The sequence below is a fragment of the Uranotaenia lowii genome, chromosome 3, assembly GCF_029784155.1.
Source record: "Uranotaenia lowii strain MFRU-FL chromosome 3, ASM2978415v1, whole genome shotgun sequence".
Classification (NCBI taxonomy): domain Eukaryota; kingdom Metazoa; phylum Arthropoda; class Insecta; order Diptera; family Culicidae; genus Uranotaenia; species Uranotaenia lowii.
Window position 1 is genome coordinate 210,484,993 of NC_073693.1, and position 20,925 is coordinate 210,505,917.

The 20,925-nt window shown below is 34.6% G+C and overlaps 1 protein-coding gene across 1 annotated transcript in view; it reads left to right on the forward strand.

The window, feature by feature from the left end:
- Positions 1-2,625: 2,625 nt before the first annotated feature.
- The window catches only part of LOC129756937 (uncharacterized), a 29,666-nt gene continuing 11,366 nt past the window's right edge, over positions 2,626-20,925 (forward strand). The window contains exon 1 of the mRNA XM_055754005.1: positions 2,626-2,996. Within this exon, the coding sequence (XP_055609980.1) occupies positions 2,783-2,996 (214 nt within the window). The 5' untranslated portion in view covers positions 2,626-2,782. The remainder of the gene's footprint in view (positions 2,997-20,925) is intronic.

A 20,925-nucleotide genomic window follows, 5' to 3' on the forward strand; every position in this document is an offset into this window, starting at 1 on the left:
CAATAAGAAAATAAAAAAATAAAAAAATCGATTTTTTTAAAGTGTTAGACCCTACCCCCCCCCCCCCTTAAATCATTATAATTTCACTGACTCAATATTTGCTGATATCATTTGAAAAAATGTCATGCATTAAAGGGTTTATTTATGTAGGGGAGAATGAGGATACTTGATTCCTCAGTTTTATTTGAAAACTAAAATGTCTTACATGGATAAAGTATTCTACACTCAGAAAAATACTATTATGAATGCCATAAGATTCTCTTATGAAGTTGCGCCATAAGAAAAATCAATGAAACTTATAAGATTGTCTTATGACGCGAATGAACTCTGAAGATGAACACCTAATCCAATGAGGGTTTGTTGCTTTTCATGAGAGGCTCTTATGAGAAAAGAAAGTAACTTCTAATAAGAATAATTTATGATATTTGACGTTGAAAACATTCACTTTATTGTTTTCCGAATTGGTTTGATATTAAATCATTCATACTAGCTTTCAGCAGCACATAAACATCCGGTTCCCATGAAGTTTTTTTTGCCGCATCTGATCCTTCAACCTTGCGTTTTTTGCCGGTCAGCATACTGCAAAGTAAACAAAAAAATATATTTTAGTTGACAAATATATTTGGTGTTCACATCAAGAACATCAACTCAAACTTACCAATCAGAAGATCACAATGACATTTACCTGTTATAGAAAACTTACAACTAACAATAGCGAGTGCTTCGTACCGTTAGACGATGAAAAAACTGATGGAATGAATGAATGTGTTCATTATATTTTTACAATGCCGCTTCTCCTATTTTTAATAAGATGTTCTTTTAGAAACTGAAGGTTTTTATAAGACTCTTATGAACCACAATTTTACACTCTAAAAAGCGGTTCATAAGACGCATCTTATGAAAATTATAATAGGAATTTGCCTGAGGGTAGAAAAGTTTGCCAAATAAAACAAAACAACAAACCTTTAATCTGAAAATTTTATTTTTTGAGTTATTGCACTTTGTTTGAAAAATCTAACAAAATGTGGCATCATGATTTTTTTTTATCATTTTAAAATGTTTCCCGCGCGAAAACTATAATAAAAGATTTATTTTAATTTGTCAATCGTTAGAGTATAATATGAATCTCTTGATGCCATGTTTTCAAAGCAATAGAAAACTCTCAATTTTTATTAAAAAAAGTTTTCCAAAATGTATGTATCTAATGGGTTCACTTGATCTCTCAAGTTCAAATAAGATATATTTGTCTTCTGCATTTATGTTGATCGTTACTTAGATCGAAATTATTAATATTTATACAATGATTTATATTCATCCAAAAATTTCCTAATAGAGAAGAACTAAAAAATGTGCTTTTATCAGAAAATTAGAAAATTGCGCCTTCAAAAGAGGCGAATGAACTAAATATTTAAAGCCTCTATAAGGCTGGAACAAATTTCAATTTCTTCTTTTGTCACCACCCCCCCACACCCCCCCCCCCTTTCGAAATTACCGAAAAACCCGAAGGGGGGAATAAATAAAGTTTGAAGTATTTTATGTAAATTTCGAAAAAAAAAATTAAATTTCCGAAAGATTTCAAGACCAAAACAAGAATTTTGGAAGATGGGAGGTATTTCACCTTTTCTATTTTTTATTTTATTGAATTTTTAGATAAAAAATAACTTGATCTATTGATTTTGTGCAATGATATTGTATGAAATTTTGTTTCAAACAAGATTTCGTGCAATTTATTCTAATTTATTTGTTTTTTGCATTATTTTTTATTCTCCCCCCCCCCCCACCTCTTGCGGTGTTCCAACTCCGAGTGACAAAAGAAAGATTTGAAATTTGTTCCGGCCTAAATAAATCAATCAATCAAATTGCGCCCTGAATATATGGTAGTTGATAAAATTTTAGAAATCTTTTTACCTGAGACTTATAAACTGTGAAATAAAAACTTATATGGCCAAAAAAAGTCGATGGAACTTTTATCTTTAGATTTTGTATGATTTTTGGCAAATACGGCGATATGCAAAATTTTTCCAAAAAAATGTGACGAAAATAAGAAAAAGAGATCAAGTACCACCATTCTCCCCTTATAAATTCAAATCGAGTTTTGTTATCATTACATAAATTATGGTTACCTATCATATTTATAAGAAATTTCAGAAAGTTGGACTGCTAAAACAAGTCCTAAACTCTTATAGTGCTGAAGTGTACAATACAGCCTAAAGCTGGTGACGAAACCAAAAAAAAAAGCAGCTAGAACCAATAAGAGTTGCTTTGCAACATTGATGAACATGTTTGTCCTAGTTATGTGTCACTTTCTCGGGTCCATTGCCTACACGCTTCATACAATGTATAGTGTTGGCCTAAACTTTCTCCTTCAACCGCAAGAATATAGGTCCCGAATCGCGTTAATCTTGTTTACAACCTTAAGCAAACTTTAAACCAATGTCGTCGTTTGAGCTTATATTGGAAGCTGCTCCAAATTTCACACCAAGTGTTTAATTCTCACTTCTAATTTCCCAAAGCCTAAATCTGGATCATGTCTGGCTCGGAACGACGTCTGCTAGTTTGTTTGTTCAAGTCATTTTCAAGACATGGATCCCAGAATCGGATCCCTCAGAACCTCGGGAATCTTCCAGTCGACCACATCACTTTCACGGGAGAACTAGAAACAAAGTTGTGACCGAATCGTGTTGAGCATAAGAAATGTCGAGTTAGATAAATTTAGTACCTTAACTTAGAATCCTAAATTAATACATAGTCTATAGTAGAGCAGTGTCATAACACTTTAAAAATGAAATCTATGATAAGTAAATGCCTTTACTATTTGCTGGTAATAGCAATCAGTGAATTTGAACTGACGCGTAGTGATGTGATCAGTGATCAAACGACGGACAAAGTGACAATCATGAATGGCGTCCCGGATGATGGGGGAGGACCGGAGAATAGAATTTTGACACGGAAACGACGGTTTCTGTCGTTTCCGGAAGGCAGTTCCTTTCAAGTGGGTAAGTTAATTCTGCTACAATTATTCAACTGTCAGTTGTCTGTCATGTTACACGTATCTGCAGCCGTTGTTAATCAAATTCAGCGAGCATATATGGAATCTGCAGCGTGTTAGCCATGCGTGGCGCCCAAGATTAACATAAATTACTGGCACACATGAGACAGGTAACTGTTTCATGATTAGTTGTAGATTGGAAACATACCGATCTAGACGTAGGCCTTAATTATATCTGCATCTTTGGAAACCAGGGGGATGGCATTCCAATCCTTTGTCATTGAATTTGACAACCAACATTTTTCGGGCTTCAAACAAATCTGACATTTGACTGCCAAGGACCCGAACTAAATGTCAAATGCTAGAGAAGTATGGCTGTTAGCACATTAACACAATACTCATTCTGGTTCTTCATTGGTTGATAATTCGACTTTTTTTTTTTGTTTTTATGGGATTTTCATGACTATTTCAACGCTACTGTTTTGAGAGGAAACCACCATAAACGTCTTTCCCGATGGATAGAAAAAAAGAAAAAAATTCTAGCATCCAAGAAGAACCAGGTTGCCATCTCGCTGTTGGAAACCCATCCGAATTATTCATTCATAACTCATGTATATAATAGGGTGGTCCAAAAGCAGGTTTATGTTCCGGAATTAAAACCTTGGTGCCTGAAATCGTGCCTTGGTATGCCATTTAGAGTTAACTCAATGAGCTGATATTTAGCTTAAGGTTTTTCTGGCCTGCCAAGGAATGATTTCAACACCTAAGGTTTTGATTCCGGAACATGACCCTATTTTTTGACCACCCTAGTTTATAAGATTACCAATTGAATCAAAAATAAGGTATATGGTAAATGTACCCGACCTTGGCACCTAAAGAATGGTTGACAATTTGTTTACCATTCCAACCTTCTTGTTAAGTGTACCTTAAAACAATCCTTAAAGAATTTACTTGCTAACTCGCTAAGAGTTCAACAAAAATGTGTTTTCTTCATGAAATTTTTCGATGCGGTGCTCTAAGACCGTCGCACCAATTCTTGCCCACCAGCAATGTGAGATAGATCTTTACTAACAATGCTCAATTGGCAGTTAACGGAATCGGAACGCTATTCAGAACATAAGGCCACTGACAGAATGACGTAAGCTGGGAGTAATGGTCGATGCGACGATAGACAACAGGTCTTCAGTCATACAACAAAAAGGCTTTTGAAAAAAAAATGATGAGATTCGGTTGGAAGTAGGGATGCCAGGTGGTTTTGTCAAAAATCAGGACACCATGAAGAAAAAAATCTGGAATTTTCAGGACATCTTTGATTCTTCTTGAATTGCACAAATGAATGGGAACACCCGCATAATCAAATATCATACCCGTTATCGTTGATATTATTCTGATCTGATTACACGAATAGTGACTATTCCAGTAATCGTCCTTAAATCTTCTGATTTTACCTAACTTTATATTTTTCATGCGTCTTCGCTGTAAGTATCCAGTTTTATTTTGACTTCGCTCCAATCCCCTAAGATTTTTGTATTTTAAACAGTGGCGGATCTCACCAGGAAAGAGTTCATTCTCCCACGGCGAAAGCGCACCAGGCGCGGCAGTTTATGTCGATGGCCAATGACCGGAATTCAATTAGCATCGAAACAAGAAATTTTACGCAGCTCTCCAGGTACGTTCCACCATTCCTTATCGGTATAGTATCCGCTAAATAAACCGGTTACTTTAACCGGATAAATGGTTTTAAGATTTTTCTTTCTTTTGCAGGTTGAGCCTGTGGTTACGAAGGACCCCGGGTTATAAGCATAATGTCAGCAGACGTAGCAACAACAACCATCACCACATCACCAACAGTAGCAGAAATATCATCACTAGATCTCTCGTCCAGTTCCTCAGCAATAATTGCGACTACAGGAATGCCGTCACTGATCGTATCACCTTCACCACCACAACCGGGAACAGTAGCACCCCTTAATCCAAAAGCAGACATACGCCGGAAGCGTTTCTCGCATCACCCCATCTGTTATAAGTTGTAGTGGCAGAAGTGGCTCAGTTTTCGACCCGATTACGAAAAACAAAAAAAAAAAAGGCTCCATGAAAAATTCAGATTATGTTACTATTTTAGGGTAAGCTATCAATCACAATAAGTACATTATTCCAGTGTTTTATAACAAAACATTTTTTTTTTTTTTTTTTTGCATCTTAGACACGAATGCCATAATGCTGGTAAAGTGTCAAAAATAAAACCTAAAAAAAAAAAAAAAAATAAAATTTTTTTTTGCAGATGTGATCCTAATTTATGATCGAACATATTACCTACTTCAACCAGGATGACGAAAACGAATCCTACTTGGATGTGGTCATGGAAAACGAACGTGAAAAAGACATATCGTCAACAGTCCTAAGTCCTAAGTCCATTTTAGAAGATTTTTCTTTATTCATATGTTTATTTACTAAGGCATTTTACTTTGATAGTTTAATTTTACCGAGTATATCCATTCCATTATACCACTCTATTCTTCTCTGTGATCATAAAGAGGAGGAACCGTTATTGTCGTGGTGACTCAAATGCTAGCATTCAAACTAATTATATGGAAAGGAAAAAGGACCCCTGAGGGATCAATTCCAAGCTCTGTTTTCCGTCAGCATCTTAGAAGATCTTAAACAAGATATTTTTCTTATATTAATAACAATAATACCTTTTTATACCATTTATAAATTTACCTTAAAATTGAAGGAATGTAGTCTAACAATCTGCTTATTCGATTGAAGAACTTTCATTTATCAAATAGAGAAATATGTGTTGAAGTAACGAAATTCGCAGTATTTGGACCTGCGAGGAATTAGGGCCTATAACAGTAAAAAAAAGTAATTATAAAATGCCATACTAGAATAAATAAAATAACATTTAATGAATTTCAACACGAATCGTTTTCTTTTGCAATATAAATCGTAAAAAGATCTATTAAAGATACATACATTGTGTCGTTCTAAATATTGAAATGAATGATATAACAACGATTACATCTATCGTTTTGCTACATTTTGTATAAAAATTTCATTAGAAAAAAGCAAAAAAAAAATGAATGGTTACTCTACTTAACGACCTGTTCGCTGTATCTTAAAGTGCGTCCAAACGATTCCATTTCATGGAATCTAAAACTATAAAGCTAATCTTTCGTATGTTTCAGGAAAAAGATAATGGAAATCGCTATTGTATAATGCTGATTTATGCGGGCACCATTCAAATATCATGTAAACAGAATATTTTTAACGGTTAAACTATTTTATTAAAGTCTGCTTCATTTGGTATTGGAACAAATTCTTTTGCTCATTGTGGCGCTCCTAGTGGACGGATTTGGAAACTTTTTTCACCCACGTGTCGGGAAATTCATTACCTTTCACCATGTAGGGGGAAGTGTTACTAAATGCGCATGTTGGATAATATGCGCATACAGCCGATTGGCGATATGGCTGGAGATTCAACGTATCTGATCAATGCAGTTTGAGGGTAATACGCTATTGAAACATGGCATGAAGAAATTTGATTGTTATATTTAGCCAAAAAAATTTGAAAATTCAAACAAGATTTTTGTCAGTTTTGTTAAAATATATTGAACTTTAATTATCGTGTGTACAGATTCTGTGAACAAACATTTTGATGGTTTTTCTTTCTTATTCATCTGGAAATCGGAAATTCAACAAATTGAAGCTTTTGGCAAGGTTGTAAATGATAAGATATTGGAATAAGAGATAGGTTCTGAATGCCCATATTAAGGCAGGTTAAATGCCTATATCAAGAAAAATTGATTAGTCTTATAAATTTTTTACTTTTTATCATTGAAACATCAAATCTACGCTCAAATCACGATCTTACAGCGAAAAAAGAAGAACTTCATAATGATCCGATAAAAATACGGTATGTACAAAATATTACAATGAAATATGGCCATATGGCATAACTAATTATGTTTCTGGCAAAAGAACTATTAATGTAAGAAATTTTACCAAAATTTCAGCTTTAACGTATACTTAACATCCGTTTCTACCATTTTCAATCAAATAATATCAAAATATTACAAGTGTAAATGAAATATAGCTAAAAACATAAATATGCGCATTTAGCCCGCCTGTTTCGGAAATCGGCTATTTTGACTTCTTTTATTAAAAAATTATTCTCACAAAAACTGTAAGAGATTTTAACAGAAAAATTGCTCTAACGTATGTAAACAGATGTCCGCTCATGTGTATAGAGTTTTCAGACTCATTTGTATTGGAATATGGGAGAAAATGAGTCCTTTCCTTAATATGCGCATATAGCCCGCCTCTCCCCTATTTATGTCATAACACCAAACGATAGCATTTTGTAAACAACCGCCATGGAAGCCGAACGGAGAGATCAAATTGTGCACAGTTTTCTTGAAAATCCATTGTTGTCGGCATCGAAGCTAGCTAAACAGCTTAAAATGCCCAGAAATACCGTATGGCGTGTTATCAAGCAGTACAAGGAAACATTGACGACGGCTCGGAAGCCGCATTCGAAGCGTCGGAGTGGAACTGTCGACCGGAAACTGCGTGGGAAAGTCATCAAGGCCGTCAAGAGGAATCCCAATCTTTCAGACCGCAATTTGGCCAATAAGTTCCAGGCCGCTCACAGTACGGTGCGACGAATTCGTCTCCGGGAAGGAATAAGGTCATTCCGAGCCAGCAAACAGCCAAATCGGACGCTGAAGCAGAACAATGTGGCCAGAATCCGTGCTCGAAATCTGTACGACCAAGTGCTGACCAAGTTCGACGGATGTATTCTGATGGACGATGAGACCTACGTGAAGGCGGACTTTGGGCAAATCCCAGGTCAAAAATTATATTTGGCGACGACTCGGGGGGATGTACCTGCAAAATTTAAGTTCGTGTTTGCGGATAAATTCGCCCGCAAGTACATGATTTGGCAGGGGATATGCAGTTGTGGACAGAAAACCAAAGTCTTTCTCACTGACAAGACAATGACATCAGAAGTCTACAAAAAAGAGTGCCTACAGAAACGGATTCTGACGTTCATTCGTGCCCACGACCGTCCAGTAATGTTTTGGCCGGACCTCGCAAGCTGCCATTACAGCAAAACGGTTATGGAATGGTACGCAACGAACGGGGTCAGCGTAATACCGAAGGACCTCAACCCCCCAAACTGCCCCCAGTTCCGGCCGATAGAGAAATACTGGGCAATCACGAAGCGGAGGCTTAAGGCAAGGGGAAAACTTGTTAGGAACATTACTCAAATGAAGAACTGGTGGAATCAAATCGCCAAAACGGTGGACGAAAAGGGTGTGAGCCGCCTTATGTGCCGTATTACGGGAAAAGTACGAGAATTTCTTCGAAACAGCAATGAATATTTTTTTAATTTTTTTTTATGAAAGAGTAAAGAAAATGCTACATTTGTATGAAAAACAAATTATGAATTCGTTAATAAATGACTGAACTACACGCAATTGTTTGTGTTCCAATATTAAATGAAGCAGACTTTACAAATTAGTTTTATTTTACTTAAAATTCATTTACAATTTAGATGTTTTTTTTTAATCGGGCTTTAACCGCAATAACTTTTCTGTTTCAAATCCAATAGAGTTACAGTCTTCGGGTGAAATATTTGTCTCAACTTAGGCTTTAAGAAAATCAACCATAAAAAACATCAGCCAGTGATGAACAAGTTATTGATGAAAAACCAGTATTTCTCGTTCCTTCCGGGCAAAATAGCTCAAAATTTTATTCACGTTTGAGACTCAAGCAACCCCTCCCTATGGTCAGATCTTCTTGAAACTTGGCATGTGACCTTCTGTCAAGCTAATAAATAATTTTGACTTGGAGCGGTGAGATTTATCATGTTTCATTCCTCCTATACTGCGGTTCGTTAAGGGGGGTAGGGACTAACACTTTCAAAAAATCGATTTTTTTTTTATTTTCTTATTTTAAAACATTTCAAGAATGTTGTGTCAAATTTTCAATTCTAGTGAAACAAAACTGTAGAAATTATAGGCCTTTATCTCCTCCTATTTAATACTGCAAGAAAGCAAGAGCAGAAACTTCAAACGCATTTTTCTCGAAAGCACATTTTTAAAGTCCGTGGACATCGTCATTTGAAAACTACTTATCCGATTCTTTTCAAATTTGGAACATATTTTCTAAATATAAAATACCAGACCCCAACGTTTTCCTTTTTTTTTTTTACTTTGGAGAGATTTTACAGATAAAAAATGGCGGATTTTTTCGTGAAAAATCGTAGTTTTTACTTCAAACAGCCACAAAAATTTCATAAAATTTTTTTTTAGTTAAATAAAAACGTTGGGGTCCAGAAAAACATCTATTTAAAATATTTTGCTCTGATTTTTTGACTTCAGATGATTCTGTGCTGAGATACAGTGTCCACCGCAAATCCTGTTTTCTTAAAAGCATCCTCGAAAGTGCTTCGTCACCGGCTCATTTTTCAATATTTTTCTACAAAAAAATTACTAAATGTTCTTTTAACAATGTATAATGCAAAAAATTTGAATACATTTGTTTGAACGATAGCTCTAGGAGAAAATCGTGAAAATGGTGTGTTTTTTTACCCGTTAGACCCTACCCCCCCTTAAATTATTAAAAACTACAAAAAATACTATTATGTAGCCATAACTTCTTCAATTCTCAACCGATTTTGATAAATAACCACTTGAAATCTTTGTTTTGAAGCGCAAAAGAAAATCAGATTTTTTAAATGCTATCATCGAGTCTAAAACTTTTGTTGAAACTAAATTTTCTCTAAAATTTTTTTTAATATTTTTTTCTCATAAAGTCACTAATATCAACAATACTGTTGGTCAAACGCAAAAACAGTGTTCAGATGATCGATAGAAAATTTATTCCCCTTCAATATGCAAAAGAGGGATTTCAAATTACTGTTGTGTCGTCCGAGATATTTAAATCTAAGTACAAGAACTTTTTAAATTTTTGCGAAATTTCAAATTTGGAGCTTAATTCAAAAACGGTTCTACTGAGATTTTTTTGAATTTCATTTTCGGATTTAGCGCCCGATTTCACATTATAAATGACCTTCAGTTTACTGAGTAAAAAATGCTGTAAACAAGTGTTATTAATCATTTTGATTTTCATTTCTTTTCTTCATTTTCGACTGAAGTGTTGTTTGAAAAATTCCGCTGTAGTGTTTTAAAATTGAAAAAAAAATTAATCGTTTAATGAAATGTGAATTTATAATAAGGAAATACTTAAATGGTTCATTGGTTTAGAACAACAAAAATTCAGAACTGAAAAACATAGGCTAATTTATCAATTTGACTCAAATGAGAAACATTTTGGGGCTTCCGTTTTAACGATTGATTTAAAATATATTTAGGGTCCTGCACTCGAATCTTTATTTTTATTTTGGACTCTGGACTATGGAGTTATAGTGATAAGAAGTTTGAAATGTAGGTATTTTTTTATTATCTGACGGATTGCGCCGGAGTCTTGAAATCTTTCTCAAAATTGAAAATTTGGTTCTTTTTTACGACAACACATGTATTTTCCAGATTTCTAACATTTTTATTTTTCGAGTAAGATGTGGTTAGATTTTTTTGAAAATAAAATTAAACGATATTTCAAAGCTTCATAACTGTGTTATTTTTTAACGGAAATCATAAAATAGCACATAAAAACGCATTGAAATATTATCAAAGAAAGAATTTTATTTACATAAAAATCTAACCACATCTAGTTCTAAAAATAAAAGTGTTAAAAATCTGAAAAAATACATGCGTTTTGAGTCGTAAAAATGAACCAAACTTTTAATTTTAGGGAAGATCTGAAGACCCTTGGCGCAAATTGTCAGGTAATAAAAAAGAATCCTCATGTGTCAGTTTTGAGTGAAGTTAGGTCCACCTATCAATTTTCATTTCTGTCTTAATTGCTCTCTAAACTAGATTTTCAATTTGCCGATATGCCATAAACTTAGATAAGAATGCGGCGATCAAAATAAGATAACAAAAAGAAAAATTCGACAGTTAAAAAAAAAATGGAAAAATACATATCATAGGTACAAGTATTTTTGACATTACTGCAGAAAGTAATCAAAACTTGATTTAATTCAAATTTGTTGAAACCTGCAAAAGTATTTAAAATTCAATTTGGTTTCAATCTCTTTAAAAATTTGTTAAATGAAGAAAATTAAACAAATTGAAAACTTCTCACTTTTAGACAGAACTCAAAATTACTTAATTTTTTTGAGGAAAGATAAAAATTCTTTAATTTTGTACTTTCAAATGTTGTATTTTTGTTTTAAGTTTTGTCAAAAGGTACAGATATTTCTTATAGGTATAACTTTAAAATATTTTCAAAAGTTATTTCACTATCAAAAGCTGATATAAACATTGCCTATTTTGATTCAGGGCACATAAGTAAGTCAAAATATCGTTTTAAATTAGTTGCAAATGTAAATTGTGTGGCCTTGTGTAATTTATCATAACCTTTTAAATGTTATGTTTAGAATTGAGAAGAACAAGAAAAAAATTCACTGAGGCATATCAGCATAATATTTATAACATTAATGATTTTTTTTAAATCAAAATGTAATATTTGATCAATGTTAGGATATCTATCTAAACGCGGATATAAGATTAGATAAGATTACATTAGATTAGATTAGATTAGATTTGATTAGATGAGATTAGATTAGATTAGATTAGATTAGAATAGATTAGATTAGATTGAATTAGATTGGATTAGATAAGATAAGATGAGATAAGATAAGATAAGATAAGATAAGGTTAGATTAGATTAGATTAGATTAGATTAGATTAGATTAGATTAGATTAGATTAGATTAGATTAGATTAGATTAGATTAGATTAGATTAGATTAGATTAGATTAGATTAGATTAGATTAGATTAGATTAGATTAGATTAGATTAGATTAGATTAGATTAGATTAGATTAGATTAGATTAGATTAGATTTGATTAGATTAGATTAGATTAGATAAGATTAGATTAGATTAGATTAGATTAGATTAGATTAGATTAAATTAGATTAGATTAGATTAGATTAGATTAGATTGGATTAGATTAGATCAGATTAGATTAGATAATATTAGATTAGATTAGATTAGATTAGATTAGATTAGATTAGATTAGATTAGATTAGATTAGATCAGATTAGATTAGATTAGATTAGATTAGATTAGATTAGATTTGATTAGATTAGATTAGATTAGATTAGATTAGATTAGATTAGATTAGATTAGATTAGATTAGATTAGATTAGATTAGATTAGATTAGATTAGATTAGATTAGATTAGATTAGGTTAGATTAGATTAGATTAGATTAGATTAGATTAGATTAGATTAGATTAGATTAGATTAGATTAGATTAGATTGGATTGGATTAGATTAGATTGGATTAGATTGGATTAGATTGGATTAGATTAGATTAGATTATATTATATTATATTATATTATATTATATTACAGACCCCGTTCGTTTTTGGCAACATTCGATTTTGGCAACATCCGATTTTGGCACATGTGCCAAAATTGAACGGTTTTTAGAAACAACATTACAATTTAGTTTTCGTTATAACAGGACCAATTTAAATCAGACAAACACCACTAATACGTTTTTGTGTTCTGAAATGATGATAAAATGCAACAATAAAAACAAAAGTTTTTTAAAAAATTTATTAAGTACTAAAAAATGGCAAAAACTTGAAAAATTCAAAAAGTTAAAAAACAAATTCAAACAAAAGACTGAAAATGACTAAAAACAACTAAAAAATGATGAAGAACGAAAAAAACAGCAAATATGACAAATGAAAACAAACATTATAAACAAAACAAGATAAGTGCAAAATGCATCAAAAACATGATGAAAAAAATCAAAAATTACTAGAAATGGTCGGAAATTGACTAAAAATAAAGTTTTTGATAATAATATTAGTTATTTTGTAAAAATAACTGATAAAAAAGTGGAGAAAAAAAACCGTTCGATTTTGGCAACATTCGATTTTGGCAACACAAAATGTACGAGCGTGTTGCCAAAATCGAACGGGGTCTGTATATCATATTATATCATATTATATTATATTATGTATATTATATTATATTATATTATATTATATTATATTATATTATATTATATTATATTATATTATATTATATTATATTATATTATATTATATTATATTATATTATATTATATTATATTATATTATATTATATTATATTATATTATATTATATTATATTATATTATATTTGTTGAAAAACGCAGATTTCAGTGGTGGAATAGAGTTATCTTTATTCATGTTTCGTCTATGAGGTCAGTAGAATACAACTATATTAATTAGCGATAGCTAATTGTCACTTCCACATCTTATATTCCCTAACCGGGAAAGTACTCATTTCTTAATAAGTACTTTGATATTCTTACCCAGAATATCTGGCAACACTGTTGTGTTACCACAAACCCAATTTGTGTTGTCTCGCTTAACAGTGTGATGATGTAAACATTTATACCGTTTATCATCATCACCTGTCATCAGCAATCATTGATCTATTGTTCTCGATTGCGAATTGAACAACAAAGAAAGTGGAGAACCAAAACAAACCGTGTTTTGGTTCTGCACGGTGTTCTAGAAATCTTCCGCAGTCGGATCGTTCCGATCTACAAAACTTGTGGCTTAATAGGATCCGAAACCGAACCGGTGAGTTTCAACACCTCCCCTCAATTCGAAAATCGAGAATGCTTAAAAGCTTCGTGTGCCTCGCTCTTGGTAACGCCTTCGTGAACGCATCAGCTGGCTGATCCTCAGTAGAGAAGTGTCGCAAAGATAGCTAACCGCTTCTTATGATGTCTCTGATGAAAGCATACTTAACGTCCAGATGCTTCATCCGCTGATGGGTTCGCGCCTCTTCCAGGTACTGGCTGCATGAGATGTTGTACTCCATCGAAGTGAAAGGAGTGCTAACCACAGCCAATTCACTTAGGAAGTTTGTTAACCACAAACCTTCCTTCACCGCATGGCAAAGGGCTCCTATCTCAGCTTCGGTCGATGACAGACTGACCGTCTGCTGTCGTTTCGTTGACCACGAAATCAGATTTCCCGTAAGTGGGTCCGTGTTCGCGTTTCTGCGGTATACCAACGCCATAACGGTCATACGTCGATGGTATCGCAGAATACGCTGCAGGCCTCGTTAGTGGCCAGACTGGCCTGGTATTGGCATAGTGCGCTAACCGCTGCACAAATAACTGGTCTCGATGATATCGCCAGATACTGCGAACAACCGATTAACTCTTTGAACAGCTTTTCGGTGATAACCTCACCATCGTTCATCTTCGTCCAGTGAACGATCATGTCACGAAACCTGTGATCTAGGGTAAGCCAACCGCCTCCATGACGCGTACTTCTCCAGGGATTTTCGATAGCTGTGAAGACCCATTTGTACGAGAAACAGAATGGGTTTCCTGTAACATGGGTTAAGCTAACCGCTTCCCAAATCTCGCTCTCATCCAGGGCTGCTTGATAGTTGTTAGTACGCTAACCGCAGCTCTGATTTTCGGCTTCGAAAACTGCAAACAACCGATCAAATCGTTGAACGGCTGCTCAGTGATAACCTCACTTCGTTCAGCCCGAATCTTGTTCCTTTCATGGCTGCGGTGATCTTCCGGAAAAAAAGTCCCTTTGGCCCTCGAGCTTACTGACGATTCGAAGTTGCTCTTCCTCATCATCAGCTGCTACGTTAGCCACGTAGCGTTGATTAGCTTCTCCTCTTCGCTGACTGCGTCTCTGGGCCGATTCGGGATTGACGGAATCTTGATCATCATCGTCATCTTCGCCATCGCTACTCTCGTAGTCGCTCTCGTCTCGCCCCATATGCTGACTGGCACCGGAACTGATGATTCGTTGATTCCGGTGGCTGATAGCCCCAGCACGCGAACGAAAAGCATATTGCTTTCTCGAACGTTGTTTTCTGGTAACCCCAGATAAACAACCTCTTGCCGTTTTCTTCGCGTTCCCTCTCAAAGCCTTTATTTCGCGATGACTTCGAGAATCTGCACTCTCGGCAGGAATCCGCAGAAAGAATTGGTTGACTTCGCTAGCGACAAACCGTCGCTGAAACCACCTCCTCCGAAGCACCCGAAACATTAACCATCCGCCGGAAACAAGCTTGCGCATACTAACCGCAGCGCAGCTACTAAGCACGAGAATAATCGTCTCGACTTGCAGCTTCATGGCTTTCCGCTCCGTTGCTTTAACGCTTCGAGCGCTCCTTAAAACCGGAGGGCAACGTTCAGCTGCATGCGACCCATCTGGATCGAATATAGTGCTGAAGTATTTGGCAACTAACCGTCGCCCAAAACATCTCCGCCAAAGCCACAGAAAAATCCTTCTGTAAGCTTGGATAAGCTCACGCGTACTGATCGCAGCGTAGCTCCATATCACGAGAGTAACCCTCTCGGCAAACAGCTTCTTCCAATCTCCGATACGGGCAAATCCTCCATCTGGAGGCCCCGGACCTGACCAATCCTGGTTACAGATCTCGAGAGTCCTCCTCCCGGCCGTCGGAAATAAACTCACGCTGCTTACCGCAGCGCGGTTTGTGTCGGCATCGAGAGTAACCCTCTCGGAACCCGACTTCCATGCCTCGAACTCCATTGGCACCTTCTGGCTGACCTGGAGTATCTCGTGGCCTCTGTGCTGACGGTCCTCTACGCTGATGGTCCTCTGCGCATGGATCAGCTCATAACTGCTGACCATAGCGCACAACCAAAGCACGAGAGTAACCCCTCTCGGCTATCAGCACCACCCTATTAATCCGGGGTGGACCTCCTGACCATCGCGCTGCCCGGTTGCGGATCCAGGGAATCCTCCCGGCCGTCGGACGTGAGCTCACGCATGCTAACCGCAGCGTGGCTCGTGACGGCATCGAGAGTAACCCTCTCGATCCGCGAACCTCCCCGGACTCGACCTTTGGCGGAACCTCCTGGCTGGCTTGGGACATCTCGCTGGCTGGTCTCGGCACTGGTGGTCCTTTGGCTGCTGGCTGGCTCTCTCTGGTGGTCCTCTGGCTCGTCTCTGGGTAAGTTTGTCCCTCTGCGCTGGAATCTGCAGAACTTGCTAACCGCAAGTCGAATACACTTGAGAGTACCCCTCTCACTAACTCATAGTTTTCCAATTCTCCAGACGTATCTGGGCCCATAACCTGTTGAAAAACGCAGATTTCAGTGGTGGAATAGAGTTATCTTTATTCATGTTTCGTCTATGAGGTCAGTAGAATACAACTATATTAATTAGCGATAGCTAATTGTCACTTCCACATCTTATATTCCCTAACCGGGAAAGTACTCATTTCTTAATAAGTACTTTGATATTCTTACCCAGAATATCTGGCAACACTGTTGTGTTACCACAAACCCAATTTGTGTTGTCTCGCTTAACAGTGTGATGATGTAAACATTTATACCGTTTATCATCATCACCTGTCATCAGCAATCATTGATCTATTGTTCTCGATTGCGAATTGAACAACAAAGAAAGTGGAGAACCAAAACAAACCGTGTTTTGGTTCTGCACGGTGTTCTAGAAATCTTCCGCAGTCGGATCGTTCCGATCTACAAAACTTGTGGCTTAATAGGATCCGAAACCGAACCGGTGAGTTTCAACAATATTATATTATATTATATTATATTATATTATATTATATTATATTATATTATATTATATTATATTATATTATATTATATTATATTATATTATATTATATTATATTATATTATATTATATTATATTATATTATATTATATTATATTATATTATATTATATTATATTATATTATATTATATTATATTATATTATATTATATTATAGGGGAGAGTGGGGTATCATGGGCCATGGGGAAACGTGGGCCACTTTTAATATCTCAGATGTGTGTTGAGATAAAAATCTCAAACCAACTGTCATCGTCGTCGCTTTGCGTGAGCATATATTCCTATATGTTGTTGACAGAAATACGCATCATATGCTTCTTTTATTTATCAAGCTAAAAAAAAGTTGGAAAAATTTACTTATATAATTAAAAAAACACCCGCTAATTTCATCGACGGGGAACCTAAAGTGCATAACTAAAATATGCTTATACGCTTTTGATCTTTGTTTTGTCATGATCTTTCACATGGAAAAGAAATTTTTGATGAAACATCAATAAGTCACACAAACGCAACCAATTGGCAAATCATAGCTTGTGGGGAATCGTGGGCCACACATCTTGAATCACCTATATTTTTATGTTTTTATACACTTTCAGAACTTAAAATACGTTTTACCTATCTGCAAAGTTTTCTTATGCCAAATGAAGAGTTATGAAAAATATTTTGTCCATCCTATATAAGAAATTTAGCCAAAACGTTCGCAAGCCAGGTTTTGGAATCTATGCGATCATACACTGCTCTCTTTTTTATTTCATCATCTGAAATTGCTTTAAAATAACGAAATGAATTATGAAATCACAGTTTTGGGTCAACTCATAAACTTCGCATGTTATTTGGTCGATTTGAATTTGGTGGCCCACGATTCCCCACCATTTTTCAAAATCCAAAAAATATTGCATTTTTTTAAACAATCAGAATTTGGGGAAAATAACTTAATAAAAATTTAAAAAAAATACCTTCTGATACTTTGAAAATGTAGAAAACCATATCATTTTTTATTTTCATTTTATCTTTTATAATAAAGAAGTTATGGAACAACGAAAAAAAGTGGCCCATGATTCCCCACTCTCCCATATTATATTATATTATATTATATTATATTAGATTAGATTAGATTAGATTAGATTAGATTAGATTAGATTAGATTAGATTAGATTAGATTAGATTAGATTAGATTAGATTAGATTAGATTACATTAGATTAGATTAGATTAGATTAGATTAGATTAGATTATATTAGTTTAGATTAGATTAGATTAGATCAGATTAGATTAGATTAGATTAGATTAGATTAGATTAGATTAGATTAGATTAGATTAGATTAGATTAGATTAGATTAGATTAGATTAGATTAGATTAGAATAGAATAGAATAGATTAGATTAGATTACAACTGGTCGCAATGATAGGTATCTATCAAAAAAAAAAAGGATATTAGATTTCAAATTAGTTTTGCTTATTCTGTGGACAATCGTGAGAGGTCCAGTGTCCAACTTGCCGATGTATAAAATAAGTTTTTCATAAATATTTTTTTAAGTAAAACTCTGTTCTTGTTTAGTTACACTTCTTATAAAGAACCCATTCTATAAAGGAGGTAGGTTTTTATGTGTCAAGTTTAGAGTTATAATAGAAAAGGTTAGTTGAATTGCAAATCGAAATTTAAAACTATTAATTTGTTTCAACTTGTGAACGTCTTATAATGTCGTAAAATGAAATGTCTCAAGCCTAGGGTGATTTAAGACTAAATTCCGGCGGAGGCAAGCTAAATTTCTGACTTGCTTGTTAACACTTATTTTTAAACACCTTTTAGATCAAGTTATTTCCCGATTCTATGGTAAAAATTTCAAATGGAGGGAGGAGGGGGGGGGGGGGGGGTTAAACCCCTTATACTCTCCGTTCGTATGGCCTTGCTTAGGTTTTATTTTGAATTTTTGAGGCATTAAAAAAGTTTGAAATCTTTGGTAATACTACTTAGAATTGAAATCTACCATATTGATAAGGTTTCGTATGCAGTAGAGTGTTGCAATCTTCATTTTCGAATTTTCCCGGGATCCCGAGGACTATGGGGAATTGGTTCGTCAGATTTCCCAATTCCCGGGAATGCTAAAATGGCCGGAATTGTCAAAATATGTCACCATTTGAAGCAGTTTGAGTTCTCGTCTTCGCTTTAATCATGGTAGAATACTTTTGGGTCTCCGAACGTAACCTAGAGGAACGCGTTCAAGCCTTTTAAGCCAAAGCGCTTTGAGATCGAATCGGGGTCACGGTAGGGTAAGTGAGCCTTAACTTGGCATGCTCCTAATCTTGGCATGCCAAAATGCATTTTGGTGATTTTCATGTCAAACATACGCCTAAAAATGAAAAAAAAAATTAAACATAAAAGGAAATCGCATATGGCAACATGCTGCATAGCATTTGTCCACAATTGAATTCAAATGACTGCGTAATATTTTTTTTTTGCATGACAAACTGCAAATAAAATTATGATCTTCGGAAAAAAAATCTAAAATGAACCTACCTTGCTAGTGCATCTGCCATCTTCGGATTAATTTTAAAAACACACTTTCTTATGGAAAAATCACTAAAAAATACCTTTGATTGCAGCAAAACATGGCAAAAAATATAAAATTATAACTTACTCCAAACAACGTACATTTTCTATCTAGAATTCAAGAAAATATAAACATATTTTTTGCCTTATTTTTGCCATGCAATTCCACAAATAGAAGTATACATGTATGTGTGAAAACGACATCAGCAGGCAGTCGGCAGCCGGCAGCCGGCGGCCGTTCGTCGGCCGACGGTGCACGGTGGTCTGAAAATTGAAAAACCGGTCGAAAATAAAATGAATGATTGAAATAAATTTAAAATATCATGAATGTATTTTGGACTATAATCAATTCATTTATCTCTTAAGCCGACTCAAGCGTATTTGGTATCTTAGTTGGAATTATAATGCTACAATTTGAGCTGCTCTTTTATGGTAAATTTCGAGAACTTTTCTTCTCAATAAAATTTACCTCTCAGTAAATTCATTTACCGAATCCGAATCCGAATTGATATCTTGGATCTAAATGTTGAAGTTACTATATCCATACCAAAAAAATTCCGCATTTTGAAATGAGGTTTAATGTATTTTGATTTAATTTGATTTGTATTGAAGATGAACATTTCCTTCATATGTGTCGCTTTGAAACGAATTGTTATATAGCTCAAATTATGACACTCTTAATATTATGTTTATTTAAAAAAATAATTGCACTGCAATGTTGAAATACTATGTTGTAACAAACTTGAATTTTTATTGTTTGCAATTTCATGTGAAATCAAAAATAATGTTTTGACCAAGTTTGTTTTTTTTTATAGATCACTGTGCATCAGCAGGAGGTGATGACGTTTGTTCTCTGTAGGAAAGGAATATGCGAAAAAAGCGCTGCCGAGTTTGGGTGATGATTTTGCATGAGTGTGAGTGGGATGCAGCTTGAATTTCACCCAGCTTTTGAATTTGCTGTTCGCTTCCATTGCCTATAGTTTCCAAACGAATGAGTGAGATGCAATCTATTTCTATCAGACTGGCTGGAGTGAGCGAGTCTTGTTTTGCTATCCCGGTGTACGCAAACGATTGCTAGAAAATTCCTAAGGGCGACGTTTTAAATAGGGGAAAGGTTTCCTAAATGGGCCTATCGGGTTAAATGACCCTACGGCTGTTTGATGAAATGGCTGACTAGACAGCTTATCTGGTCAATGCATTTTGAGGGTGATACGCTTAGAACATAAGGCAAGAAAGAACTTTATAAATTTACAAACTCAAAAAAATTTAAAAAAAACATACAAGGTTTTGATACATTTAGATGTAATATTTCTACTTTTAAAAATTATACGTAAAGAAGCTTAAAACAAAAACTAGGATGGTTTTTGTTTTTTACTCAAATGAACTTAAGAAACTAAACATATTTCAGCTTTTGTGGAGGTTTAATAATGATTATATAGTGGAATAATAGAGTGTTTTTGTATGCCCCCATCATGTTTGTAAAATGCCTCCATCCTAAAATAACAGGTTAAGTAGAATAGATAAATGATTTTTATCATTGAACCTTCAAATCTAAGCTCTGAATAACATCTTAAGAGAGAATTGAAGATCTAAAAACAGACTTGATGAAGTTTATCTCATGGATGAACTGCCTCCATAGTATGGCAACCCTAACTTTTTT